Raw genomic sequence first — 24,518 nt, forward strand, 5'->3', positions numbered from 1 at the left:
GCATCACCCTTGTCCACAGGTGGGGTGAGTCATAGCCTTTGGAGGGTGATATGGAGAGTACCAGAAGTACCTGCTCCCTTCAACCACTTAGTCTGTCTGTCTATCCTGGCTGGCATCTGAAATGTTAGGGGACTCTTTAGGAGTTAAAGCATTATTATCTGGTATTCCCAAAGAATAAGTGAAGATTCTTTAATTGATTAAACCATTACTTTCCAAAGCCATGTTGGGAGAGCAGGATCCAGAGGGAACAGGACACAGGGATGAGAAGAGGGGCCCAGCTATCTCCTGGGACCACTGGTTAGTAAGGGGACAGACTAAAACCACTGAGTTCATAGAGAAGGTGCCACTGTAAAGGGGGAGGAGTCCCCAAAGAAGGCTTTGTGTAGCCAACAAAACTTTGCCTTGTGTCTGTCTTGTGTCATAGACATGGGGACACAGAGATGAAGAGGACCTGGTCCCAGCCTTGAGAACCTTAACATCTGTCAGGGAAGAGCAGACACAAGGGGTGCTGTACTGATGTAATCTGGCACTCCAGGTTTGGGGGATGCAGGGGGCAGCTGTCACCCACTGGAAGAGGCTTCTTGTTCATATTTCTGCCTCCAGTTCATGAAGCAGAGGGGGCTCTCTTAGGCTGTTCTGCTGTATAACATTTTCCAATGTAAAAGAGTGTGAAGGGGCATGTCATGATACCATGCTGTTGCCAGAGTGTTCCCCCTGGAAAATGCAGCTTAACAAACTCTTCTGAGCATCTGTGTGAAGACAATTAGGAGTATGAAAAGCTCTGGCTTTACACTGGGGCTTCACTTTTTATTATCTCTGGGCCTTAGACCAAGATACTTAATTTCTCTGAGCCTTAGTTTCCTTATCTATTCAGTACGGAGAACAATTTTCCAGTTTCCCTCGTTAGGTAGTTGGGAGAATGGAATGGAATAACGTATGTTGACATCATTGGTATATGGTGAATAGTCCTTGACCATCAGCCCTATCCATACCCCAAATCCACACCCCAAGTCACCTGCCTAATGTAGGACCTGATGACCAAGGAGGGAGGTGGAAAGAGTTATCTCCCTCATATGGCCTCTTGCTCTATGTGGAAGGGAAAATTAAATTCATCATTTAAGAGAGAATATGCTTCAAGCTATTTAGATTGTTATAAATTTAGGTCCAGTTCACTAAATGGATTTTTTGTTTAATTTCTAGAGAATTTAACTCCCACAATTTGGGTTATGGCAAAGCTAGGAAGTTATTGTTCACAGTATATCATCCTTATCCTCCATGGTGGCATGATTTCACTTTCAGGTTGGCAAATGTGAAAGGACAGCTCACTGAGCAGCAATATGAACAGGGAGCTTCATGTTTATGTAATGACATCGGCTTTGTGTGTTATACAGAATGTACAGGCATAATTAGATGTTTCAAATACATGTCTAGACAGAGTAAAACTTCCTTGTCCAACCCTGGGAAAAGCTACAGGTAACCCATTTGTGACCAGAAAAAGCTCTCCTTGATTAACAAGTTAAACGTGGAGTTAACTTTCTGGCGCTAGATTTACACCCAAGCGGAAAATCAGATCTGTTGAGATTTGACAGGACTGATCATTTGTAGAGCTATTCTAGGCCTAACTGCATGGCTTCTTGGAGGCTGCTAAAAATGATATCTCCCAAATATCTTTCTCCCATCCAGCTGTGGGGCCTGGATTCCCATTCTTCCAGTCACCCGTTTGGACTAAGTCATTCTGATTTGAAGAGGCTCCTGTAAATTTCGAGCTTGTTTCTTGGGAGGGTTATACGTGGACCTAGATTGCTTAGGCTGAAGGAGGGTCATGAGGAAACACATCTCAGGACAGGTAAGTTTTGATGTGAGGGCAATAGGACATTTAAAAAGCTTGGAACTGAATACACTTTTTGAGGAGTATGTGCTCATATGGAGAGGGCTGAGGAGGCCTCAGGGAAGGGAGCAGAGCAAGGAGGGGCACTGGTGGAAGGGAAAAGCATGCTGCCTACACAGTGCAGGGTAAGCCTGTCTCACCTGCATCCTGGTACTTCACAGAACTCATCTTGTCCTGACATTGATTATTTTGAGCAAAGATAGAAGTAGTTTTCTGGTACTTTCCAATTACTGCAGTACTTTCTGGTACTGAAGAACTAATAGTGTTGGCCCTGAAGTATAAGCTTCTTCCTGGGATGGTGGAGATTGACATTCCAGCCTTTTCCTCACATGTGCCCTCTTCTGGGGCATCTGATGTCCTCTGAAGCCTCCACATGAATCCATTAGAGAATGCATGACAGTTCACTTGTTGCAAGTTGCTGGTTGTTACATCATCTGCAAAGCTCTATTCCTGGTACCCCAGAGAGACCCTCAAGGGTAGGGGTCACTGGAACTTGGATCACACAGACTTCAGTTGGTGAACTTCATAAATGGGGTCATCTAGCCACTGCTGCTGTTGGCTTCTCAAGTTGAAGGTTAGCATTCCTACTCACATTGTAGCATTAAAGTCCTCCCTCCTCTGCATCTTCACACATGGTGCAGTGCTAGCTTCACACATGTATCTTGTGCTCATTGTACATTGTTGGAGGTTAGTACTCCTCACAGCCAGTTGTCAGGAGCCAGCTAGTTGTTAGTGTTTCACTTTTACTGTTTAGACATTTGAGGCTTTGAGAGATCAAGTCATCTGCCTCATATGGTATGGAACAGCTGGGAGTGAGAAAGCTGGGGGTTGAGCTCAGAAAAATCAGCCTCCCTCTTCTACTCTGTGCTGTTGTTAAGGGCATTTCCTCTCCATCTGTGGAGTTTCTGATTTTTTTTTCAAAAAGACAGCATGCAGCCTAAGGAAAACTTAACTTGGGGGACTTGACCACATAGAATATGAATGACTGTGGGAAAACAAGATGGAGAAAGGATGCTGGAGACAGATTTGAGATGTTGAGGGAGGGGTAGATTAGGAGTTTGGGATCAATAGACACACACTACTATATATAAAATAAACAACAAGGTCCTACTGTATAACACAGGAACTATATTCAATATCTTGTAATAACCCATAATGGAAAAGAATCTGAAAAAGAATATATATGTATATGTATAATTGAATCACTTTTCTGTACACCTGAGGTTAACACAACACTGTAAATCAACTGTACTTCAATTGAAAAAAAAAAAGGAATGTAGAGGAATGTCACATATTTGCATGGCTCGCCCAGCCCCTCATTTTGATCCCTCAGTGACTGCTGACAAGGTAGTGTGTGCTTCTGCTTCACTCTTTAGAGCTCAGGCCTGGTCTTGAACTCTGCCCGCCCAGAATGAAGGCAGGCCTCCCCGTCTTTGCAGTAGATTTGCCTTAGTACTGAATGCCGTACCGTGGCCTCTCTTGTACCTCATGTTTGTCATTTTTTTCTGTTTGTCTTGACGCTCAAAACTAAGCTATGACCTTGTCTGTCTCCCCTTGGCTCCAATTCATCTTCTCCCTCCAGCTCTGCTACCTCTGGCTGCCCTGGGCAGATGTCCTCCCAAGACTTTAAGGGGTTTTCTCCTTTGACTTTGCCCCTTGGGCCATGCTCTGCTGCTCCCATCCAGCAGTGCCAGTTGGAATCAGCTATTAAGGCATGAGCCCCAAGGATCCTGAAGCATTACTTTGCCTCCCATGACCTGGACACTGCTGGCCCTGGCTCTGCAGTGTCTGCACCCAACTGGCTCCGCCCTGAGAGCCTTTGACCAGTTTACAGAGGCTGGGGTGGAGCTGCTGGCCCGGTGCTTCCAGGCGCACCCTGTGCAGCTCAAGCTGCCACTTCCGGAGCCCTGCCCAGACTTGGAGGCTCTTGCTTATTGTAAGTCTGGGACTGCAGAGCCTGCAAAACGTATATCCGCTTAACTGGCTAAAGCAACATCAGAGAAGCAGAAGGGGAAAAAGGGAGTGAGATAAAGAAGGTGGGAGAATAAATACAAGAGAGAAGAAAAGCTGGCCACCGCTTGCCAGCAAATATAGCTAATTGTTCCATCTGGAGGGACAGCTTCAGAGAGAACCCATATGGGTGACTGTGTTTCGGGGCAGTCCTTCTAGGGGGATGAAGGGAAAGGATTTTATTCACTGGCTCTTCTCCCCTCTGGGTCAAAGCCTGCTCAAAGGGCAGACTAGTTTGCACAAGTCTGGAAGTGGCCAGCTGACCGTCTCACACCTCATTAGCAACTCACAGTTCAGCAGCAATAGAGAAGCCCTAGATGGGAGGCAAGAGGGGCGTGCTGTGCCTGTGGGTGACTTGAGGGGCTGGGTAGTGGCATCAGTAGTAATACCTGGATCCACAGCTGTCAGGGCAGCACAAGCCTTCTTATATCTGCTCAGCCCAGCTACCGGCAGGAGCGCAGCTCTGGGTGATGGATAAATTGAATACAGTCACGTTGGAGCATTTTAATGCCAGTGCAGCTTGGCTTCTGGGCTTGTTTGTGCTGCTGGGAAGTGTCTTGTCCATTCAAGAAAATACTGTTTCCCTTTCCAGTTCCCAGAGTTGAGCATCTCTCTGAAGGGTCTGTCTTGTGTGGGTGGGGTCCAGCTGAGTATTCTCTCTGATAGTGCTGCAATAGTGAGATACTTCACAGCAAAAGGCAGAAGAGGTGGCCTCAGAGCAGCTGATGAATGTGGCATTGATCATGAGCCTGAGGCCCATGTCTCTGGAAAGCAGAAATCCTCTTGGTCAGAGCCTGGAGGCTTTTTGTCCAGTCCATCGACAGGCCAGCTACTACCTTCTAGGCCATGCCATATCTCCACTTTATTTCAGCAGCAGTGGGTGGCCTCTTCCTTCACCTCCTGGACTGGGTGTGAGTAGTGATCACTTACCTTCCTTAACACCTGTTGGATACACTCCCCTGACCTGACCTGCAATGAGCCCCTCTTGGGGGTGATCCTGTATTGGCCATAGCACCACTGCCTCCAACTAGCCCGGAAAATTCACGTTCAAGATCCCAGAGACAGCGTTCTGAGGTCACCTTCTCCTCTATGGGAAGTTTAGATGATACTAAGAGAAGTATCTGTGGGCATATAGACATTCTTTCAGCTCTGATGATACCAAATTCCTCTAACTTGACTCATTTTCCAGCTGACCTCCTACAAAAATGGGAGGCTGGATCTGGACTGTGGTCCACATAAAGGCATTTAAATAGCTAATGGCCTTCTTGACTTCTGACCCCATCATGACCTGCCTTGACCCAACTTATCTCTACATAGTAAAAATACTTTTCAAACTGAGAGCAAGGAAGATCATGCAAATGATTTTCATAACTGTCAGTATCCAATAAAGCAGCAGTCTTGTGGCAGTGAGACTTAGTTGCTCTAAAGTGATGCACAGGGTGTATTTACCCAAGGAATGGGGGATGGGTGGGTGGTCCAGGCCCCAGGGACCAGAAAAGATGCTCTGTATACAGACTTGCTCACCTCATTTCCGACAACCTCCTGGTCGCTAGGAGTATGTGGGGCCACGGTGCCAGGCTCCTTCCAGCTGCAAAGTGGGAACCCAGGCCTCGTTTCTGGAAAGGAAGCGATAGATGTGTGTCAGAAGGTCCATTCCAGCTACTTACTCAGAACAGGGGGAATCTGATTCAAATGGACTTGCTGTATCTACTGCTAGAAAACAGCAACTGCTGGCAATCCTCAAATGATAACTTTCCACTCAAATGGAAGTTAGAGCCCCCTTTCACCCATCACCCTTTTGGAAGCTGAAGTCATGAAGTCCTCTGAGCTCATCTGCACCTTTCTGACTCTGTCACCAACCGAAGCTGAGTTCTGACCTTTTCAAATTAGAGGAGTGGAGAATTCCATACCCTGCTTCTCTTTTCTCCCATCTGTGTCCCCTTTTATCCATTGGGATCCTGCTGGCATCCCACCCTTCTCATCCTCTTAGAAACAGAAAGCCTGGATTCCTAATGCCATGGGGACCAGCTCTGGCATCTAGGCTGAGAAGAAGCATCACAGATCGCTCACAGGCTAGGCAGCCTTTCACAGAGGAAACACACCAGGCAGACTCTTGCAGGTCCTTCCTTACCCAGTCGTTTGGGGAAGATAGGTGGCCTGGATGAGGGAGATGTCCTGTTCTGCATGGGTGCTTTGACATGCCAGGCCAGGCTTCCAACACCACCACAACATTTATGAACTTACTGCACAGCCACGCATCTTGACCACTTTCACACTCTCTTATTCTCTCCACAGATCCTCTGGCTTCTGACCTGGGGCTGACTCATTTTCCTGTTTACAACCTTGCCTCAGCCCTCATTCCTAATGTTTTACATAGTTTCTCTGGCAATGACCTCTGCTTCCCTTTAGACTAGAGTTCAGATTCTCCTCTGGCCGGATAACCTCTGACTAATCTGGATAAAAAGATACCAGATCTTGCCTGGCCCCCAGGGCTTTTGTGGCTTCCTAGGAGAATTGTACTTTCCAGACTTGCTTTTATGTGATTGAAGTAGGCTCAGTGTAACAGAGGAAGATGGATGGATAGGATACAGAGGAAGGAGCTAAGACAGGAAGGACCAACTAGGCCTGTTCCTTCTGTGAATCCTTAGCACCCTTGATACTGACATTGAAAGCAACACTAATGATTTTCCCCAATGATTTTCAGACTTATTTAATCTCAAAGAGCCACAGCAAGTTACATGCCTCTCTTGAGTCTATATGAGCCAGTTGGGAGCATATTGACTTGAAAGTGCTGCTCTGTCATTCTGCTGGATTTATTATTCTGTCCACAAGTGAATATCTTTTGATAATGAATTCTACTTTTATATCCCAATTAACTATTCAGTGAGTACTCAAATTGAATGAGATTGGTGAAATTTGGCAACACCTTGATTCTTAATCCTTTAGTTGGCTATAAAACTTAATTAAGTGTCAGGTCCTTTCTGATGGTCATTTAATTAATAGCAATTTTAGTTTAACAATGTGGTATATTTATTTTGGGGTCCCTGCTCTGCTCATGCCTTCTTTGGGAAATTCCCCTTGGGAGGCCAAGTTCATTCCACGTGATCCTCGACTGGATTAGTGGCGAACACCTGAAACTGACATGGTTAGTCCATCATCTGATCACTGACCAACTAGGTTACCTTGCTTGAAAATTTGCACTAATAGACATAGAGACCATTGTCAATCATTGGTGGGTGCCAGACTCTTAAGGTCATGTTGAATGCAGACCAGAGTTAATTCATGCTACATAGGCCAGCTGAGGTTGTGAGAGAGCAGAAACCATTAATAAGCAGAGACAGCTGGTTTGCAGAGTGGAGGATGCATCGGACAAGCAGTGAGTTAAGAGACCACAGGGACTCAGTAGGAAAAGGATGAAGCACATGTTATTGGTTCCTGGTGGCTTCTCATCTCCATACCCTAGTCGGGCTGTTTGCACTCTATTTCCTGCTTATTGATATCCATGAGATGACTTCTTAGATCCTACATCAACTCTCACCTCTACTGCCTGAGACAGAGTTTTCCAGAGAAGCAGAGGCTAAAAGAATTCATCGCCTGCCTACTACCACCTTTGTTTGAGATGAAGATTTCTGTTCCTTATGGCTGAAAAACCTTGACCAAAATAAACTACCTCTTAGGAGTTACTAGCAGTGGCTGCAGTAGAGAGTTGTAAACTTACATACTAATAATTAAGCAAAGGGTGGAATGTTTTCTAGTTGCTTATTTTAAAGTACAACTTGATGTCATCGAAAGCTGTTTACATCCGTCCTCTTGTTGTTAATCATTTAGGACATTCCAGCTTTCCATCCTTCTCTCACTTGTGATAATTGTATTGGCTTTGTAGGTGGGTCTTGAGGAACTCAGCATTTGTGGGGGAAGAAAACACCCCAACATCAGACATACACTTACATCAAAGGACAAAATTGCCTCTGCTGGTTTATAATGTTGGACTTTCTTGTTACCTCCACAAGAATTATAATCTTGATTGCCTTGTCAACAAATCCAGTGCCAAATAACGAGATTTTTATGGCTGCAGAAACTCCAGATACATAGCATGGTGGGGAGGCAGGGTTGACGGTGAGGTAATACACAGTCTGTGATCCATCTCCAGCAATTACAAGTTGCACTCCCATCAGATTTAGCTCCTACACTAAACTGGTATTTATCTGGGTGGAGAAGTATAAATGGTGGGCACCCTGGGAATGGAGCTGGGGTTGTCTTTTTTTCTGAAATGAGCTGAAGGAGAGGAGACCATGTAAATCTGAGTAAGATACTAAGCTAATCTGGGTACTAAAATCCACAGTTGAGTGAAATAATCTACAGGAAGAGTTTTTATATTTGATGGAATGGACAGAAAAATGAGTATCAGTTGGGAAAAGGATACTTAGAGAATGGTAGAGGGAGGACTCATTTACAGTGAGAGGCTATGGTTAGGCTCAGAGGCTCTGGACCTCAGACTGCTTGGATTCAAATCCCACCACCTACTAGCTGGATGACCGAGGACAGGTTACTTAATTTCTTGTTGCCTCAGTTCTTCATCCATAAAATGAGAATAACAACAGTATCTGCTGCATAGGTTTGTTATGAAGATTAAAGGAATTGATACATGTAAGATGCATTCGAGCAGTGTCTGGCCCAAGTATGTGCTGAGTAAATGCTAGTTATTACTATTCCTTAAGACCCCATTGGGAGTGCCAACCCAACCAGCAAGTTGCACGAGAACTAGCACCACAAGTGTTCTCCACTTTTTTCCTGATGAGAGAATCCAATACATTTACCCTTTGACTATGGAGTGTGTGTGTTTTGGCTAAAATGAGAAAGAAGATTCATAAAAAGGCTACTAAAATGAGGATGGGAAAAGAGGGGCTTTCATAGAAGGGGAGAAAATAGATTGGGCTCTGGTCTGGACAAATGAGGACTGAGATGGACTATGATGCATTTTATGATGGACAGGAATAGCATGAATAATAACTTGTTTATGAAATACTGGAAAATTAGAACTGGCATGAAAGATGAATAGTTTGAGGTGAAGACTTGAACAGATGGTTACTTGATGATGCTGGCACAGTGAATCGTTCAGTTATGAGTTCAGCTCCTGAGTTAGTTCAGGAGTTTCAAAGCAATCTGAAGGAAAGGTGTGGGTTACTGTCCCCTGAACTGTCAAGGGTCATTAGAAATGTTTGTGATAAGCTCTAGTTTAGTCCAGTTCAGCATTTGTAAATAATGTATATCAATGTAGTACTCGGCCATTTCAGAACACTCAGCAACCTTAATTTATTTGATTCCCACCACAGTGATTTATTGAATTTGTACTGTGGGCAAGGCTCTGCAGAGTCAAAGATGGGAAAGATGGCTCATGTTGAAGGTGCTGATGTATTACTACCCAGAAACACTGTAATGAAATTAACTTGAGCAATTTAATCTACTTGGTTCACTTTTACTTATAATATTTTGAGACCAGAGAATCTTTAGTTATTTTTTGAGTTCAGGATTGGTATTGTGAAGAAATTAAAGAAATAAAAAGTTTTTTTGTTACTGTTTTGTTTTCATAAATTCTGCCTGGGTGACTCCCTAAGTTCAATAGAACAGTTTATTCTTACATTTCTTTTAAATTTTAGAGTAGTTATTCATAAAAAGCAATGTTAGAGCTCATAGTTAATGTAGAGATCATCTTCTTCAATTCTGTGTTTCACAGCTGCAGGAAGTGGGTCCCTTAGGTGACATGCACAAGGTGGCAAAGCTTGGACGGAAGCCCAAGTTCTGGTCTTTTGTGTTTCTTTCCCATAAGGCTGCTTCCCCCAGAGGATCAGGGTGATTGTAGTTGAGCTTATTTCTGTGTACACACAGACTCAAATGTGTTATGCTTTAACTTGGAGCACTTAGAAGCAGATATACTCTGAAGCCAGTGCAGCTTAAGCTTCAGGGCCCCTCGCCTGTATGAACCTCAAGTGGGGAGAGGAAGCTGCATTGCAATCAGGAAACATTTCTATATAAGCATTTCTGGTGAATGACCTAAAGAGATAATGTAAGAGATGGACTTGACTTTCCAAGCCTCCGATAATTTGTTGTGATCCTTTTCATATTTGAAAGAAAAAGTAAGTCATTTTTGTACCGATTTTCTATTTGCAATTTTGTATTCTTTTTCTTAAAGAAGTACCGTCTCCCTGCTTTAAGATTATATAAAACCTGGATCTGCTTCTGATGTCTGAAGATATAACCAGTGGGAATTTCATTTTAATATTTCAGATTTTTAGTTTTAAATTAATTTTTATTTTAAAATTTTGAATGTATTCAGATCACTTTTATTTTTGTATTTTAAGTTAATTTTAATTTTTATTATGGTAATAATATAGTTAAAGAAAAAATTATGTGAAAAGGTTTTAAACAAAAATGGCAGCTTCTTGCCCCATTCTTCCCCACTTCTTAGTTTTGCTCTCTGGAGTCAACCACTTTTAACTTCTTTAGACATTTTCCCCTGCTGTTTACCTCTACATTGTTTCTTAACAGCTTGCCCTCCTAACTGAACAGTTTTATATCAATTTACAATGACCTAAAGTTTCATATCAATAATACAATGGTACTGTAGTAGTATATCAATTACATATTGACTTCCTGTAATGGTAGCCAAGGATTTAACTTTGCCACTCCAAACACCCCTTCTCTCTCCTACCGTTTCTCTAAAATAGGTAATCACAATGTTTGGTTAAGTCAGTCATCACTATTTATATTAAGATGACTGTGTAAACATTATTTACAGCAAAAGAAAGTAGTATCTTATAGTTCTTTCTGGTCCTTTTGTTTGTCCTAGAGTTAATAATTATCTTATTTTCTTTTGCTTAATTTTTATATCCAACTGAAAAACTACCTTTCCTTTCTTATTGTATAGGTTTTTGTTTTTCCCAGTGTTTACAATTACTTTATTTTTTACTTTTACTTAATTTTCTATGTATCTAGCTAAATACATCATCAGGATTTCCAAGCGTCTGTCCTATCAATATTATTTGGGGAAGTGAACAAACATATCAGATAATCTACCAATGTTCCACCTCTTTTATTCCCACCTCCCCCGCAACCCCCCCAACCTCCTTCCATAATCCCTCACCCTCCTGTTCCATATGGACTGATTTTTTTTCTAGGGTCTGGAAATTTTATATGTTAAGCCTTTGGTTTGGGTGTTTGCTGAGGATGACACTCAGTGGACTTTTTCTAAGTCCTAGGGAATTGCTTACTCATTATAAGCCATTTTATATAAGCAGATTTTGAAAGTATATTTTAGTTATCTAGTGCCATACAATGACTGCCTTCATTTTCTGGATGACGAGGTTTACATAGTAGAGTGAAGAGAATGTTCCTAATTAATTGATAAAATACTACATCTGGATGCCTGAAATGTCTAGTGATTAAAAGTAGGATTTGCTAATATAAAATTCAACCCCTACTTTTTGATAGGTATGTTAACCGTGGGGTGACTTACCTGAACTTTGAATCCCAGATAACTATTAAGGATATATTTCCAGACAATTTCTTGTTACTCTCAAACTCATAATGGTACTTGCCACTATGAAAACTAATTTTTTACTATATGGAAGTTAAATATAATATAAAAACGTATGATTTTTTTAAAATCATGATACAAAATTCGCTTCACATACTATTTTTGTTGTTGTTGTTATCTGCATTAGAAGCATTACACAATAATGGGGAATTAGCTATACTAGTCCTAATAATAGGTCCCCCTGCCAGTACTTTATATATGCAGAATATTTGGTTAATTCTTACTGTGTACTACCAAGTAGGCAAATAGCATTGTTTTACCTTACTGAAGTAGAACCTAAGGCCATTACTTCATGATTAGTTTTTCTTATGAGGGCTTCTTGTTATCTGCAAATTCATTTTCCTGTAAAGGAGGTTAGTGTTTTCCTACATAATCTACTATGTAAATCACAGACAGTACTGATTCTATAAAGGGAGACTTTTTTTCGGTGTTTTTCAATAATTTTAATCACGTTCCTTTTTGACATTGTTGCAATTCAAGTGGCATGCTGTTCAGCTGAATTCTCATAGAACATGATTCTATACTTTTGTTTGATTTATTTCCTGAGAACATCACTGAATAAGAAAAAAAGTTTTAAAATCCTTAAGATCTTGGTTGAAACAATCAGCCCAGATAACCTTTACAAGCAGAGATTAAATGTGCATGATCTAATCCTCCTCCCAGAATGCACTGCTGTTGGAATGCCCCTGGCCTCTGGCTAGACCTGTAGCATTGAAGCAACTGTGCATCTCAGGATGCACCACCCCTTCACCCTTCCTTTTCTGTCTTCAGTAGTATTGTCTGCTGAAAGTTGTAGACAGACATAGGAGTGGTGAATCCCCAGGGGTAGAATCTGCCCCATTTGCCTGTGTTAAGGAATTGGGTGGTGATAGGATTCACACTGAGTAGTGGTGGGAACAGAGAAACACCTACTGGAGATTATGGCAGGATTCCTGGCTACCTTTCCAGGAGGTGGTTACTTACTATCCTGCTTGATGTCCCAAGATTTACAAAATTGAAGATCCTCTTCTAGTATCTCCATTTCAGCTCAAGGTACTTCTATGTGTAGAGAGAGTGTTCATGGTTAATTTGGTGTACTAATTCATTAGCACCAGTGTTGTGGGACCATCCCCTGGATTTTAGTATGTGTGACTGAGTCTAAACTTACTCTCTGGGCATGCTGTACATTTCCCCTGCACTTTTGGATACTTTAAAATGAATGATTTTGCAATTTGGATGTTTTGTTTAAAGGGTTTCCTGGCACTTGCATTTATATTGTATTACTGGAAGCTTAACAAAAAATAAATGTGTTTACTCAGTCAGTTGACTGAAAACTTTTGGTTTGTTTCATCAGTTAGATTCAACATCACTTCTCTCTGAGGAACAGTTAAGGCGTCTTCTGGATGAATGCACATTCAAACAAAAATCCATAATTAGACTGTCTTCAGAAGGAGAAAAGAAAGACATTGTGGATATCACACCTGAGTTTCCCCAGCTTTCCAGATCCGTTCTCTCTGAGTCACAAAATGGGTCAAAAACAAAGGTCAAAAGCACTGAGGTGGAAGATGTAAATATGCATGAGAATGCAGAATGTGAAACATCTAGAGGCTACTATCTCACCAAAGCCTTGACAGGGCATTATATGTCACAAGCTCTTGTCATTGAAGCAGAGAATATGAGATGCCTCCAGTTTTCTGAGGACAAGGTTATTAGTGACACAACAGACTATTTTATGTCGAAGACTCTTGGCATTGGAAGACTGAAAAGACCCTCTTTCTTGGATGATCCACTGTATGGCATCAATGTGAGCCTTTCTTCCGAAGACCAACATCTGAAACTTAGCTCTCCAGAGAAACCAAAACCAGGTGAGGCTTGGAGAATGTGTGTTTTGGTAAATAATTCTTACTAAGCATCTCAATAAAAGGTCTTATAGTGTAAGGTAGAGAGGATAAGGAGGTATGTTTGAAAGTCGCAGATGGAGTCAACTAAGAACATGCTAACATAACATTTATTAATGTTCATATGAGATCAAGGTTGAGTTATCCTTATGAAATACATTATTCATAATGGTGACTAATACATATTTTTGATAGTTACTCAGAAGACAATGTCAATTTCAGAGGAAAAGAAAAATTAGTTTGAGAGGATGCAAATTGAGTAGATTTGCTTAGTATTTCAGCTTCCAGATTTCAGTGATGAAAATTTGTTCCAAGAAATGAATTTTTGAAATGCCATAAATCTTCGTGGTTGTATTAAAATCTGTATGCTAACTTCCCATCCCAGCTTGTATGTTGTCAGTTTTTTTTTTTTTTTTTTTTTTGATCCAATGGTGCATCTTGCAATGGTTCAATGGTGCAGGATACAAATACTATGGGCAGTTTTTGACATAACCAAATATTCAATTATTTATCTATGTTAGAAGTCTAACACTATGTGTTGTATTTGATGTCAGTTTATTTAAGTACCTTCAACTTTTTCTGTCATGAGGATTACTCTAAAAGATATTGCCCATTAAATCTGTCTATCCATTATCTATTAAATCTATAATTTACTAATTCTGAACTAACTCCTCAGTCCTGTATTTCTAACTGCTTGCTAGATATCTCCATCTGGATATGGTCTCCATATGATTTCCTCATCCTTGCCTCTCAAATCAGATATTCCTCTTGACTTCTGTTTCCTCAATCACCCAGGCTTAAAAGCTGAGTCATCATTGAATCTTCCCTCTCCCCTGTTTCCGACTTCCAATCTTCAAATAGTGTTTGTTCTCCTCCTGCTGTGTCTCCCATGCCCATCCCTCCTTCTTCCGACCCCCTCACCTAGACCAATGTGGTAAACTGATCAGGCTTCCCTGCCTGTGGTCCCTCCTCCTCTCCTGTCATTGACAACCACCTAAACTAATTCTTCCGAAGTACAGCTTTGATCACCTTGGCTCAGAAAGCTCTACAGCTCTCCACTGCCTAGGGAATGAAATCTGAATTCTTTCACTTGCCATTCAAGGCCTCCACAGTCTGACCTGGAATTCTCTTTCTAGTCAGACCCTATCTAGTACCCTAAATGTTATTCAAATTATAGCTAATCTGGGTTTAGGATTTTCAGTGTTTTCCTACGCCTCTGCTGTAGCTCAGGCCCTTTTCTTCTCAGGAATGTTCAGGTACTCCTTCAATCATAGTTGAATTCCAGCCCCATACTCTCTGAGTGTAACCTTCCATGGTCCTCTCTTTTAAAAGTTTTACTTCTTTTCTGAATATCCAAGAGTACTGGCCCCTCCATCGGATCATTCTACACACACTGCCTTGACATTGTTATATGTGTGCAGACGTGTGTGCGCGCACACACACAAACACATCTCCTACTTAGAATTGTACAACCTTTTTGAGGACAGAGATCCTATCTTCTTCTGATTCATTGTTACATCTTCTGTGACATGCAAAGTGCTGCCTTAAATCTGGTGCCTGTTTAATAACTAAAGGAATTTAAATTATCCAGTTTTAGAATAATACACTGAAAATATGGTTCACATTTATTCCTTACATTATGAGTGAAAGCAGGTGGTATCACTTAAGAATTATGCAAGCCTCACTTTCTATATAAAGATTTGGAATTAAAAAAAAAAAAAAAGAAATTCCACAAGTTATACAGTTTTAACCCAGGAGCAGAGTTCACTTACAGCATGAGATTCTATTAAATGGATGTGGTCTGCCATCTCCCACCAAGGATCTTCATTTAATAAATAAACTATGATAACATTCTACTCTAAAATTGCAATGAATTTTCTTTCTTTTAGGGCAAAAAGTTTTTATTAGAAAGTATCTGCATCTCCTCTTTGTCTACTGTAATCGAACTTACTAACTGAGTGTGATGATTTATTTTATATGGGGTCTCACTCCCATGGAGTCAGTGCATGTGGGGGTTTAGAACAGCATTTTGCTAAGGTATAACTTTACCTCCATATTAGTAGGAATCACACTGATGTATATCTGTCACTGAGTAGAATATGACAAAATGGAATGAACTAGAACTTAATGTGACTTAATGGAAAGAAGCTATGGTGGCTTACCTAAAACTTCAGAAAACCTGCCTCTGATGGCACCAAATAAGCCTAGTATAGATTATAACAACCCTGTGAGTATGGACAATTAAGATGGTATTGATGTGAATATGTGAACCATATTTTATTTTCTGTTTATTAGATAATAAACCTTAAGGAATGGGTCCTACATTATCATTTTGAGTGCATGATTAGCATATCTGAAGCCGGAGTTTTCCTTTTACTAACACTTAGCATTTATAATTATTAAAATAACTTGCTAATTAATTTATTCTAAAATACTAAATTGTACATTATGTACTTTGTGCAAAAGTGAATACGAAAACCGAATACTAAGCCAGTTTTCTTGGCAAAAGCCCTTTAAAGATGTAACCGTAATGAAGACTTGCAGTGTGGTCAGCTGGTTACATTATTTTCCCTCCCTTTCTCAGGAAACAGATACATGTGAATGTGACTCAGAGTAGATTTCTATAAGCATACAGGAAGGAGAAGAATCATTTATCATTTTCTTTTCCAATTGCAAACATTATTGATATGTAGTTTTCTTTTCCTTGATGAACTGAGGTCTGTTACAAGTATTAAAATTCTGCTTCAAAAAGGCAGAGTTGATAAAACTTCAAAAAGAGACCAAACCTAATGACATTGAGGACCAGTTTCAATTGTGGTATTGAAAATAAGTATTTTCTTCAGAGGTATTAAAACCTTCTAGTGTGAAATCACTCACTTTTTTGAAGTATAATTGATTTATAATATTATATTGGCTTCAAGTGTATAGTATAGTGATTCAGTATTTTTACAAATTATACTCCATTAGAAGTTATTACAAGATAATGGCTATAATTCCCTGTGCTGTACAATATATCCTTGTTGCTTATCTATTTTGTACATAGTAATTTGTATCTGTTATTCCCATACCCCTAATTTGTCCCTCTCCCTTTCCCTCTTCCCTCTGGTAACCACTACTTTGTTTTCTGTATCTGTGAGTCTTTCTGTTTTGCTGTATTCATTTGTTTTTATTATTTTTAAGATTCTACATATAAGTGATATCATATAGTATTTGTTTTTCTCTGTCTGACATTTCACTAAGCATAATATTCTTTAGGTCCATTCACATTGCTGCAAATGGCAGAATTTTATTCTTTTTTATGGCTGAGTAATATTCATTTGTGATATATAAACATTTCTTATTCATCTGTTGATGGTCACTTGAGTTGTTTCCATATTTTAGCTATTGTAAATAGTGTTGTTAGGAACATTGCGGTGCATGTTTCTTTTTGAATTAATGTTTTTATTTTTTTATGGGTATATACCCAGGAGTGGAATTGCTGGGTCATTTGGTAATTCTGTTTTTAAGTTTTTTGAGAAAACTCCAAACTGTTTTCCATAGTGGCCATACCAGTTTACATTCCCACCAGCAGTGTACAAGGATTCCTCTTTCTCCACATCCTCTCCAACATATGTTATTTGTAGACTTTTTGATGATAGCCATTCTGACAGGTGTGAGGTGAAATCCCCTTTTGTTTTGATTTGCACTTCTCTGATAATTAGTGATGCTGAGCATCTTTTTCATGTGCCTGTTTGCCATCTGTATGTCTTCTTTGAAAAATATGTCCATTCAGATCTGCTCATTTTTTTTATTGTGGTTTTTTTTTTTTGATATTGAATTGTAGGAGCTGTTTATATATTTTGGATATTGACCCCTTTTTGGTCATATCATTTGCAAAATTTTTTCCCATTCTGTAGGTTGTCTTTTTGTTTTCTTGATGGTTTCCTTTGTTTAGCAAAAGCTTTTAAGTTTAATGGGGTCCTATTTGTTTATTTTTGCTTTTATTTCTTTTGCCTTAGGAGACAGATTCAAAAAAATTATTGCTAGGATTTATGTAAGAGAATATTATGCCTATGTTCTCTTCTATGAGTTTCATGGTTTCAGGTCTTAACAATTAGGTGTTTAATCTATTTTGACGTATTTTTGTATATCATGTGAGAAAATATGGTAATCTCATTCTTTTACATGTAGCTGTCTGGTGTTCCCAGCATCACTTATTGAAGAGGCTATCTTTTCTCCATTGTATATTCTTACCTCCTTTGTCATAGATAAATTGACCACAGGTGCATGGGCTTATATCTGGGGCTCTCTATTCTGTTCCATTGATCTATGTGCCTGTTCCTGTGCCAGTACCAAGTTATTTTGATTACTGTAGCTTTGTAATATAGTTTGAAGTCTGGGAGGGTGGTACCTCAAGCCTTGTTCTTTTTTCTCAAGGTTGCTTTGTCAATTTGGGGTCTTTTGTGGTTCCATGTGAATTTTAGGATTATTTGTTCTAGTTCTATGAAAAATGTCAAAGGTATTTTGACAAGGATTACATTAAATCTATAGTTTGCTTTGGGTAGTATGGCCATTTTAACAATATTATTTCTTCCAATCCATGAACATGTAATATGTTTCCATTTCTTTGTATCAGCTTCAATTTCCTTTATCAGTGTTTTATAGTTTTCAGAGTATAGGTCTTCCACCTCCTTGTTTAAGTTTACTTCTATGTACTTTTTTCTTTTTGATGTGATTTTAAAAGGGATTGGTTTTTTACTTTCAATTTCTGATAGTTCATTTTTAGTCCATGAAAAAGTAACAGATTTCTGTGTACTAATCTTGTATCCTTCTACCTTGCTGAACTCATTTATTTGTACTAATGGCTTTTGGGTGGAGGCTTCAGGGTTTTCATATAAAGTACCATGTCATCTGCAAATAGTGACAGTTTTACTTCTCTTCCAATTTGGATGCCTTTTATTTCTTTTTCTTGTCTAATTACTGTGGCTAGTACTTCCAATACTCTGTTAAGTAGAAGTGCCCAGGGTAAGCATCTGTGTCTAGTTCCTAAATTTAGAGGAAAGGCTTTCAGCTTTTCACTGTTGAGTATGATGTTAGCTGTGACTTTTTCATAAATTATATTGAGATTTTTTCCCTCTATACCTACTTAGATGAGTTTTTATCATGAATGAATGTTGAATTTTGTTAAATGCCTTTTCTGCTTCTGTTGAGATGATCATGTGACTTTTAACCATTCTTTTTGTTGATGTGGTATGTCACATTGATTTGCAAATGTGTAACTTTCCTTTCATCTCTGGAATAAAGCCAACTTGATCATGATGCATGATCTTCTTTATATATTGTTGGATTCAGTTTGATAATATTTTGTTGAGGATTTTTATATCTATATTTATCAAAGATATAGGCTTGTAATTTTCCTTTTTTGTAGTGTCTTTGGTTTTGGTATCAGGGTATGGTGGCCTTGGAGAAAGAATTTGGGAGTATTCTGTCCTCTTCAATTTTTCAGAATAGTTTAAGAAGGATAGGTATTAGTTCTTTAAATGTTTGATAGAATTTCTCTGTGACGCTCTCCAGTCCTGGACTTTTGTTTTCTGGGATTTTTTTAAATTATAAATTCAGTTTCACTAATAGTGACTGGTTTATTCAAATTGCTTGTTTCTTCTTATTCAGTCTTGGCAGACTGTCTGTTTCTAGAACTTTGTCCATTTCTTCCAGGTTTTCCAATTTGTTGGTATATAACTGTTCATAGTATTCTTTTATGATTTTTTTTTTGTATCTCCATGATACTAGTTCTCTATCTCGTCTTTCATTTCTTACTTGGTTTATTTGGATCTTCTGGGGTTTTTTTGTTTGTTTGTTTGTTTGTTTTGGCGAACCTGGCTAAAGTTTATCAATTTTGTTTATCTTTACCAAAAAAATGCTCTTGGTTTCATTGATATTTTCTTTTTTTTTCCTTTTCTTTTTTTCTTTTTTTGGTCTCTATTTTATTTATTTCCGCTCTGACCTTTATTTCTTCCTTCATTCTTCTGTCTTTGGGCTTTGTTCTTCTCTTTCTAATTCCTTTAGGTGGTATATTATGCTATTTATTTGAGATTTTTCTTATTTCTTGCAGTAGGCCTGAATCTCTATTAACTTCCCTCTTAGAACTGCTTTTGATATATCCCATAGATTTTGGAGTGTTGTGTTTCCATTTTATTTTTTTAAGGTATTTTCTGATTTCCTGTTTGATTTTTTCATTGACTTATTGGTTTTTTAGTAGCATGTTGTTTGTCTCCATGTGTTTGTTCTTTTCCAATTTTTCTTTCTGTTACTGACTTCTAGTTTCATGCTGTTGTGGTTGGAAAAAAATGCTTGCAATAATTTCTATCTTTTTTAATTTGTTGAGACTTGTTTTGTGGTCTAGTATGTGATCTGTCCTGGAGAACGTTACATATGCACTTGAAAAGGATGTGTATTCTGCTTTATTTGAATGTACTATCCTGTAGATATCTATTAAGTCCAACTGGCCTATTATATCATTTAAGATCACTGTTGCCTTTATATCTGAATGATATGTTCATTGACATAGTGAAGTATTAAAGTACCCTATTATTACTGTATTATTGTCAGTTTCTACCTTTATGTCTATTAGTATTTGATTTATATATTTAGGTTCTCCTATATTGGGTGTATATATGTTAACAAGTGTAATAGCCTCTGCTTGTATTGATCCCTGTATCATTATATAATACTTTCTTTGTCTTTTGTTATAGCCTTTTTGTTTGTTTGTTTGTTTTCTTTCTTTTTTTAGTGGGGGGAGGTAATTAAGTTTATTTATTTATTAATTTATTAGTGGAGATACTGGGGATTGAACCCAGGACCTCATGCATGCTAAGCATGCATTCTACCACTGAGCTATACCCTCCCTCTCCATAGCCTTTGTTTTAAAGTCTGTTTTGTCTGATATGAGTATTACTGCCCTTGCTTTCTTATCATTTTAGTTTTATGGAGTATCTTTTTCCATCCTCTAACTTTCAGTCTTTGTGTGTCTTTAGCTCTGAAGGGGGTTTCTTATAGGTAGCATATTGAAGGGTCTTTTGGTTTTTTTCCAAATCAGGCTCCCTATATCTTTTGATTAGAGCATTTTGTCTAGTGTCATGTAAGGTAATTATTGATAAATATGTACTTATTGCCATTTTACTTGTTTTCTTCTCTGTTCATTTCTTTTTTATTTGTTTCTTCCCTTGTGGTTTGATCATTTTCTTTAGTAGTATGCTTGTGTTTCTTTCTTTTAAGTTTTTGTGTATCTATTTTGTGTAGGTTTTTGATTTGTGGTTACCATGGGGTTCATATATGTTGACCTGTAATTATGCCTACTTGTTCTAAATTAGTAGTTATTTAAGTTCAAACACATTCTAAAAGATCTACAATTTTCATTGCCCTCCTCTACATTTGATGTTTTTGCTGTCATATTTTACATCTTCATGCATCCCTTATCTGTTTATTGTAGTCATAGTTGCTTTTACATTTTTGTCTTTTAGTCTATATATTGGACCTTTAAGTAGTTTGTGGTTGATCCTCAATCCTTACCGTATATATGCGTTTCCTAGTGGGATTTTCCCTTTCCTATAGATTCTTACTTCTTTTCCACTTATTGGAGACCCTTCAACCTTTTTTATAGGGTAGGTTTAGTATTGATGAACTCTTTAGTTTTTGCTTGTCTGAGTAATTCTTTATCTCTCCTTTCATTCTAAATGATAATACTACTGTGTAGAGTATCCTAGGTTTCAGGTTTCCCCTTTTCAGCACTTTGAATATATCATGTCACTCCCTTCTGGCCTGCAACATTTCTGCAGAGAAGTCAGCTGATAGCCTTATGATAATTCTCTTGTATATGACTCTGTTTTTCTCTTGTTGCCTTTAGAATTTTCTCTTTATATTTAACTTTTGCCATTTTAATTATGGTATCTCTTCATGTGGGTCTGTTTGGGTTCATCTTGTTTGGGATTCTCTGAGCTTCTTTTTCTGGATATCTGTTTCCTTCTTCAGATTTTAGAATTTTTCAGACTTAATTTCCTCAGATACATTTTTGATCCCCTTCTCTGTGTCTTCTCTTTCTGGACCCCTATAATGTGAATGTTGGTACGCTTAATGTTACCTCAAAGATCTCTTAAATTACGTTTTTAGAAAAATTTTTTGTTTTTCTTTCTGCCAATTGGGTGATTTCCATTATTTTATCTTCCAGATCACTTATGCATTCTTCTGTGTCCTTAGTCTACTATTCATTCCTTCTAGTATGGTTTTTTTTTTATTTTAGCTATTGAATCATTCATTTCTGACTTGGTCTTTTTTATATTTTCAAATTCCTTATTAAGATATTCATTGTCAATCCTTTTCCCTAATTCAGTTAACGTTTTTATTACCAGTGTTTTGAATTCTTTATCTGATAAATTGTTTATTTCTGTTTTAATATTTTATTCTTTCATGTTTTTTTCTCTTGTCTTTCAATTGAGAGTAGCTCCTCTGTTTTTTCTGCCTCTGTAGGTAAAACAGTTATTGCTTGTGGTCTTGAAGGGGTATGATTATGTGGGAGCAGCCCTATGTAGACCGTGTGTATCCAAGGCCTTTGGTAGGAGAGCTGGATCTGTGGTGGACCCAAGTTACATGTTTCTTTAGGATTTGCTGACAGCTGTCACCTTGGTAGAAGGTGAAGCTGGAGATGGAGGGGCTAGAACTACTGCCAGGTATAAGACAAGACTTCTTCTCTGCTCAGAGGCTGCCACTGCCTTGTTGGGGTCAGGGTCTGATCCTAAGTTGCACCCTTGGGCAGGGGTTGCTGAGCCCCTTGGAAGAAGAGGTGACCTGAGTGTGCCATTTCTTCCCCTAAACTCACTGATCAGATAACTTATTCTAGAGAGGTGGCAGGTGGAGTGAGGCTAGATTGCATCCCCACTATAAATTCCTCCACATTGAAGTGTGAGGAGACTAAGTGATCTTTGATCTCATCAGCCTGAGAGATATTGCTGAGTGCACTGGCACTTCAGGTCTGTGGTTAGTCTAGTATTTAATCAAATTATCTCATACTGAACTGCTTTGCAGATAAGCAAAAAGGCATCTAGGCATGTACAGTATTCTCTTTTCCCCAACAAGCATTTGAGCTGCTTACCAACAGAAATTCATACAATAAAGAGGAAAGTATGATTAACAAATAACAAAAATAGAATAGGGCAGTACCTTTTGGTTCTCTCTTGTAAGATTCCCAATAAATCGTGGATGTCTCTGTTGCTGTCTCCAGGCTCTTTCTTTGGTCTTGCGGCTGAGCAGCTATAAAGTTTGCAGGCCTGTGGGACGCAGCCCAACACAGCCCAACAATTGGTCACTCTAAATTGAAACTGAGAATGTAAAACCAAAGAGCAAATTAATTACCCAAAGGACAAAGTTAAGAGAGTCCAGGTAAGTGGCAGGAGTCCAGGCTAGAACCTAGACAAGGAGAGAGATGCCTGGCTCATCCACCCACCAGCATGATCTGGCCTAGTGGTTAGGAGCATGGGCTTTGGGTGAGACAGACCTGGGTTTGAATCCTTGCTCTTCTCTTGGCAGGTGATCTTATGCAAGTTACTTAATCTCTCTCTCCTCTCCACCTTGGTTCCCTTATCTGTAAGATAACATGGCTTTAGTACTTGCCTTGTAGTGTTGCAATGAAATAAGAATCAAATGAGAAAATCTACATAAAATGATTAGGGCAGTGACTGGACCTGGTTGGCTTATATAGTATTTAACATTTCATCAGGAGATTTCCCATAAAAGCCTGAATTTCTGACTTTTCTAACAAATCAGCAGGTCCTTCCACTGGGGAGGATTGCTGAATAGCAGATGTTCCCTTTAGAAAGAGCATATACTGTCCTGGAAAATGTGGCTCCCTTCTGGCCCTTTCTACCTCATGTGCTTGGCCCTTTGGGACCACATGATTTCCATCGCATGTTATAAGCCTTTGCTGCTTAGAGTGTTGTGCAAACACTGGGGGCTCGTTAGAAGTGCAGGGCCTAAGGCCCCACCCCAAACCTACTGAATCAGAATTTGCACTTTAATAAGATTCCCCCATGATATTTAACACTGAAGTTTAAGAAGCACTGTTACAAGCCACCAGAGCATTATTCCTAACCAGGGTGAACATAGGGATCATTTGGGGAGTTTTTTGCTTATATAACTATGTCCAAGGCCCCAGCCAGACTGAAATCAGAGTCCCAGGGATGGTGCATTCAGTCTGTCAAATTAATGCAAGCCACAAGATTTTGCTGTGCATATTTGAGAAATACGGGGTTCAGTCTGGATGTAAGGAAGCTAATTATGTTATCTTATTGGGGTCCTCAGGTGGACAAGTGCTATAATGACAATTTTCCAATCACAATATATTTCATGTTGAAATTCTGCCCATCAGAAGATCTGGTTGTAACTTGCTGATTACAGGTGGATTGACTTTTGGACAGATGTTACAGTGGTTTGAAGGAGGTGTGTGTTAGTATATGTCATTACTCATACCACCTGAACAGTTTCAAGAGAACTAGATGGTTTTGAGGTTTTCATTGTTGAGCTGTAGTCTTACTGGTTTGTAGTGGAGCAATGAGATTCTAAAAATAACACTATCAGCCGATTTTTTTCCATTAAAAAATATTTTGGCCTGCTCTTAGGGAAATGTTGAACTCATCATCGTTTTTATGGAGTTCTCTTTCTCTCAAACAGTGTGTGCCTTTAGGGCTCCTAGTTACTATTTGTTAAATTATTTTTCCAAGGGTAATTGCTTCTCAGATGTTCTTAGTAACTTAATCAACCTTCCTCCAAAGTTTCTTTGATCAAAATATCAGAGCTGCCATATTAGAAATTCCTAGTATTAATTCCAGTTTTATATAAAACCTTAGTATATAGTAAGTTTATATTTGATGAATTTATCTTTTCAAGTTAATTTCAATTAATTTTCTTTAATTCACTTCTTCTTGGGGTAGACTTTTCATGTAAAATATTTACTCATGATTATTTTCTGTACTATAAAATATTACTTTCTCTATCATTTTGTTTAGTGGTATAAAGTGAACAATAGCATGTTGGAGAGTTTTGATATTTAATTATAATGTACTTATCACTTTGTCAATTATTGGGAACTTCTGATTCTCCTTTTTCGTTGAAATTGGGTAAA

General features: G+C 38.9%; 1 protein-coding gene across 7 annotated transcripts in view; it reads left to right on the forward strand.

Moving 5' to 3' along the window:
* The window catches only part of FSIP1 (fibrous sheath interacting protein 1), a 173,710-nt gene that overhangs the window by 145,727 nt on the left and 3,465 nt on the right, over positions 1 to 24,518 (forward strand). For all 7 annotated transcript variants that reach the window (XM_032481522.1, XM_032481520.1, XM_032481523.1 and 4 more), the window contains one exon: positions 12,826 to 13,336. In XM_032481522.1, the coding sequence (XP_032337413.1) occupies positions 12,826 to 13,336 (511 nt within the window). The remainder of the gene's footprint in view (positions 1 to 12,825; positions 13,337 to 24,518) is intronic.

The sequence above is a fragment of the Camelus ferus genome, chromosome 6 (genome assembly GCF_009834535.1).
Source record: "Camelus ferus isolate YT-003-E chromosome 6, BCGSAC_Cfer_1.0, whole genome shotgun sequence".
NCBI classification, from domain to species: Eukaryota; Metazoa; Chordata; class Mammalia; order Artiodactyla; family Camelidae; genus Camelus; species Camelus ferus.